The 5,272-nt window shown below is 43.7% G+C and overlaps 1 protein-coding gene across 1 annotated transcript; it reads left to right on the forward strand.

Moving 5' to 3' along the window:
- Positions 1 to 273: 273 nt before the first annotated feature.
- Positions 274 to 4,055, forward strand: LOC109784743 (mitochondrial phosphate carrier protein 3, mitochondrial). Its single transcript, XM_020343341.4, has 6 exons — positions 274 to 712; positions 1,712 to 2,073; positions 2,168 to 2,211; positions 3,163 to 3,377; positions 3,480 to 3,604; positions 3,698 to 4,055. The coding sequence occupies exons 1-6, from the start codon at positions 395 to 397 to the stop codon at positions 3,759 to 3,761; spliced, it is 1,128 nt and encodes a 375-aa protein (XP_020198930.1). The 5' UTR covers positions 274 to 394; the 3' UTR covers positions 3,762 to 4,055.
- Positions 4,056 to 5,272: the final 1,217 nt, after the last annotated feature.

The following is a 5,272-nucleotide window of genomic DNA, read 5'->3' on the forward strand; positions in this document are numbered from 1 at the left end:
CACATTTACGACCCCAGAAAGCGGCCACGACTCTTTTTTCGGGCAAGCAGCAACGACTCCGGCCAGACCCAAAACACCCAAAGTTTTCTTCACTTCCCATTTTCTTTCTCGTTGGAAAAAGAACGCGTACCATCCACGCCCCAGATCCCAGGCACCAACCAACCACAAGCCAAGCAGCCACACTGGACACTGCCGCTGGGCCCCGCAGCCAGCGAGCCCACCACCAATACCCTAATAATTTGGGAACGCGCAGCGCCTCCATATATTCGGGCCTCGCCGCTCCCCGTCAAATCCACGCGAACATCGCCACGCCAAGGGAGAGGAGAGCTCGGAAAGCACCGCCAGCGCCGCAGCCCCCCGCGAATCCGCGCCCGGATCTCCCGGCCCGGCGGCGATGGCGCTCTCCGATCTCTCCCGCGACTCGCTCCTCCCCAGCTTCCTCTACTCCCCGCGCTCCTTCGCCGCCGCCGCCTCCCCGCGCTTCCCCTCCTCCCCGTCGCCCTACCAGGCGCCCGCCGCGGCCCCGGCTGCTCGTCTCGTCGGCGCTGGCGGGGTCGGGGGCGGCAGGCCCTTCTCGATCCGCGCGCCCAACGAGAAGATAGAGATGTACTCTCCCGCCTTCTACGCCGCCTGCACCGCCGGGGGGATCGCCAGCTGCGGGCTCACCCACATGGCCGTCACCCCGCTCGACCTCGTCAAGTGCAACATGCAGGTGAGGGCCTAGATCTGTGCTCCCACACGCGTCTCGGGTTCAGTTCTCGAAGGATTCGGCGTAGATCTGGCCGTTAGGCTCGATGCGGATGCGGATTTCGATCTCCACCATCTAGGCAGGCATTTCGGGATCTGGATGCGTGAATCTGGCCAGTTTCCGCTTCTCCGTGCTGGTAGTTTTGGTTCCCCGTATGCTTTTTGTTGGCGCAGATGTGCTTGCTGTTTTTTGTTAGGAATTGGTGACTACTAGTACACGCTCGCAGTTGAGTGGGTTGCAGTTCCAGTAGATAGATACATTTCATTGCTTGCTAAGCACAGATTAGCCCAGTTAATTAGTCTATTCATGTGTTTTTCTCATCGGAGTGGTACAAGTTATGTTAATGAATGTGTAATTCTTAGGCTTTTACTTGGTTCTGTATTGTGGTGCAAATTATGTTGATGAATGTGCAATTCTTAGGCTTTTACTTGGTTCACTATTGTGGTGCAAATTATGTTGATGAATGTGCAATTCTTAGGCTTTTACTTGGTTCAGTATGCAAATTATGTTGATGAATGTGCAATTCTTAGGCTTTTACTTCTGTTCAATATAAATTCATGTCTGAACCTGAACTATATAATCAAGTCTATGCCTGCATGGGGTGTGAGTTACCCGTGATCACTTTATATGTAATTCATTTCTGTCCGTTCAATTCAGTCCCAACTGTATGGCTGTAGGCTATTGGTCAAAACTAAAGTTTAGTAGTTGTTGATCATCTAATGTTGTTTATTTGAAAAGTGGCATTGATCGAGCTTAATACTTATCCATCTTTTGTTGAGGACTGTTGATTTGTTTATTTTTAATTTCTTATTCCAGTTAGCATTGTACATTTAAGTACCTTGTACTTTGATTTGGGATTACTGTGGGAGATGGTTGGGCTTCCTTTTGACATTAGAAGCTGTAAATTGTACTAGGTTTGAACTAAGTATTTTGGATCTAACCCATTTCTATCAATTATTTCAGATTGACCCCGCGAAATACAAGAGCATCACATCTGGATTTGGTGTTCTGTTAAAGGAGCAAGGAGCTAGGGGATTCTTCAGGGGATGGGTGCCTACCTTGCTTGGTTACAGTGCTCAGGGCGCTTGCAAGTTTGGGTTCTATGAGTTCTTTAAGAAGACCTACTCAGATATGGCTGGGCCTGAGAATGCCGTGAAGTACAAGACCCTGATCTACCTTGCAGGGTCAGCTTCTGCTGAGGTAATTGCTGATATCGCTCTGTGCCCCTTTGAAGCTGTCAAGGTCCGTGTGCAGACACAGCCTGGATTTGCTCGTGGGTTGAGTGATGGGCTTCCCAAGTTCATCAAAGCTGAGGGAGCTGCTGGGTAAGTAAATGTCCCAGCTGACTTGAAAACTTGACTATTTTCTTTTCTTACCCTGATCCTAGCCCTAATAACTTTTATTGTTTAATAATGCCAGGCTCTACAAGGGCATTGTTCCTCTCTGGGGTCGCCAGATTCCTTGTAAGTGCTTTCTCTTATCATTCCGTTATACTCTTTTAATATGAATTGTCACTCCTATGATTGTTTCACAAATGTGGCCTGCTTTGCAACCAAATGCTCAAAAGCTGGTCCTCCTGTTTCATATACTTGACACTGTTTGTTTTCTTTGATCGTTATTTGTGATGTTTTGTTACTTTCTCTTCACCTGTGACCTTGCTGTATGAGCAAACTACTAGTATCATTTTGATGGCCAACCATGCCAATATTATTTTATATTTGATTTTTTACCATTTCAATTTGTTTCCTAGCTTATGGACATTATTCATTGACTTAATTGTATTGTTAGAGTCATTAACTCCATAGTTGTGATGGAAGTTTTGTAGTTGAAACTTCAAGTTTCACCTCTCACAAAACATAAATATAGCCATGCTGGACATTACTGTATGCCTGTATGTAGTCTAATATCTACCGAACTTGACAATGGTTTATGACAAAACATTTTGAAACCGCATGTCTGTTACATGTTTGGCAATTTTGTCTGGGTATTCTGTTCATAAATGACAAGAAAGAGAATTCCTATCAATCTCATTACCATACCTTGTACCTTTTTTTCCATGGTGAATGTTTTTGTTCCCCTCTCGTAAGGGCTCTGTTTGGTTACAATTCGGTGGAAGTCTGGAAGTTTATACAGACCAATGTTAAGTAATGCAGGTTGCCAGAATTCGCTTCCACTTCTAGAATTGGCGGATGCTAGTTGATTATGATGTAATATTTAAATACTAGCACTTCTAGGTATCACATGTCTTGCCTAGATAGAATTCAATATAGAGGCTGGATGTATGATGCGTAATATTGCTTGTGGATGTAATGAATATTCCTTAACTTGGTAGTTGTATTACATGCTTTGAACTTCTGTTGTTGTTCATATGTTATGGTGTACTCATTCATTGAATATTTCCATGCTTTATTCAGACACCATGATGAAGTTTGCTTCCTTTGAGACCATTGTTGAGCTTATCTACAAACACGCTGTTCCCGTTCCCAAGGCCGAGTGCAGCAAGTCTTCCCAGTTGGGTATCAGCTTTGCTGGTGGCTACATTGCCGGTGTCTTCTGTGCTATTGTTTCTCACCCGGCTGACAACCTGGTCTCTTTCCTCAACAATGCCAAGGGTGCTACAGTGGGTGATGTAAGCATCTTTCTATCTAGTTCATCTTTGAGATTTTCTATCCTCTTCTTTTTAACTACTGGGCTATTTGCTGACTGAATGCTATTATTAAAACCTTTGTAGGCTGTTAAGAAGATTGGCATGCTGGGCCTTTTCACCAGAGGACTTCCCCTTCGCATCGTCATGATCGGTACTCTTACCGGTGCTCAGTGGGGAATCTATGACGCCTTCAAGGTCATGGTCGGACTGTAAGTATCTCATCCTCTACGCAAATCCATCACTATGTAACGGTAAACAGCTTCTGAGGAAGTACTAACAATTGGCAATCCATTTTCTTCCAGCCCGACCACCGGCGGTGCTCCACCAGTTGCTCCGGTAGAGGAAGCAGCGAAAGCCATCGCTTGATTGATTTTTCCTGCTACGACGATGACGATGTATTCCCGGATGATGGGGTATTGGTGGATGGGGACTGTATCAATTACTTGAGTTTAGCAACCGAAATCTTTTGTTATTGTAGCAGATGGTTATTGTGTCATCATTTTGATGAGAGGAACTCATTAAGCAGGCCAAATAGGCCTTTTTTGTCCCCGGGAAGTTTGATGCTTGACATAATAAGTTTTAGGACAGCAAGGCTGTTAGAGCGCAGGTTTTGCCATCACCTGTACTGAGGAATTCCCATATACTACTGTTTACCTCCAATTCTCTATGCTGTTGGTATCGTGGCATGTTGTGTGTTAGTTTCTGAATGGGTGTGTAGTAGTTTTCTTTTCTTCGTGCTTGCAAAATCATTCCTTGGCCTTCTGAGATAAGTCATGCAGTGCTCTTGTTTTGTTCGGGCACACAGGTCAGCTAGAGTATTAGCGACAGGTTGTACACGTCAACAGTTATTGCTGTTTGTGTAATGCCTTAAGGAAGAAACCAGCTGATTTTTAATTCATATCTCGGCAGTCTCGGCCAAACTGGTATTCTTTACACCAGGTTATATTGCCAACATACTCTTCTCGCAAGTAATTCTACAAGTCTTTGTTTGAATGTATGATTATCTTTAGCCTTTAGGGCCATAGCAAATAAAAAACAGAGGAATAAAACAATATAGGCAAAAATATACATAGAAAAATTCTAGGGTTGCAGGTGCAAAATAGAGGATTGGTGGAAACGCATTAATTTACACAATTTGTTTTTTGTGTGTGGGTTTCAACAGGAATTCTATTCCATAGTAAGGCAACATTTCATCTATACATAGGAATAGAAAAAAGGAATACTAAAAATGGATAGTCAAATTGAATACGGAAAACACAAGAAACCTAAAAAAGATGATCAAATAGGTTAAAAGTTAAACAACTTTTTTGATTTCCGAACGTCCTAGTGGCGTCCGACCTACATCGAGTGCAGCTATGCTTTTTGGCCAACTTTGTCACATTTTTTTGCACCCCTCGGTCTATCTTTGTATATTGACCCGATTTTTCTGGCCCCCGGCCCATCTCTGCTTGTTTTTCTCTCATTATACGGGTCAATAAAGATTACTCGCTGAGAGTTGAACAAAAAAGGTGTAACATGGGAATCAAACACATCACCTCGTTGTATAGGATCAACCAACCCCGATAACCAAATCAACTGAAAACTAATCTATTTAAGCTGGTTTTTCTACTGTATTAGAATATAGTTTTCTTTCTTTCTTTTCATTGGGTTCCCTAGTGTTTCATCGGCGTTCTACTTGATGTGATGGAAGTAGGCATCTTCACAAACACCCCTAAGAGTGATGAAGGCCATTTTGGTGGTAGGATCAATGAGGCCTTTACATGAGATGCAGCATGAATCGGTAACTTCTATACAAATAACATGATAATTTTACGCATCGCAGACTTGATAAATTAGGCACAAATATTGTGGTAACTTTGACTCGGGAAAAAATGTTA

Source organism: Aegilops tauschii, chromosome 6, assembly GCF_002575655.3.
Source record: "Aegilops tauschii subsp. strangulata cultivar AL8/78 chromosome 6, Aet v6.0, whole genome shotgun sequence".
NCBI lineage: Eukaryota > Viridiplantae > Streptophyta > Magnoliopsida > Poales > Poaceae > Aegilops > Aegilops tauschii.

Bases quoted from the DNA above. Each gene is read 5' to 3' on its own strand.
- LOC109784743 (XM_020343341.4), top strand. From the start codon at position 395: ATGGCGCTCTCCGATCTCTCCCGCGACTCGCTCCTCCCCAGCTTCCTC. The intron at 2,212-3,162 runs GTAAGTGCTTTC...TGCTTTATTCAG, and splicing joins CTGGGGTCGCCAGATTCCTT to ACACCATGATGAAGTTTGCT. The intron at 3,605-3,697 runs GTAAGTATCTCA...ATTTTCTTCCAG, and splicing joins TTCAAGGTCATGGTCGGACT to CCCGACCACCGGCGGTGCTC.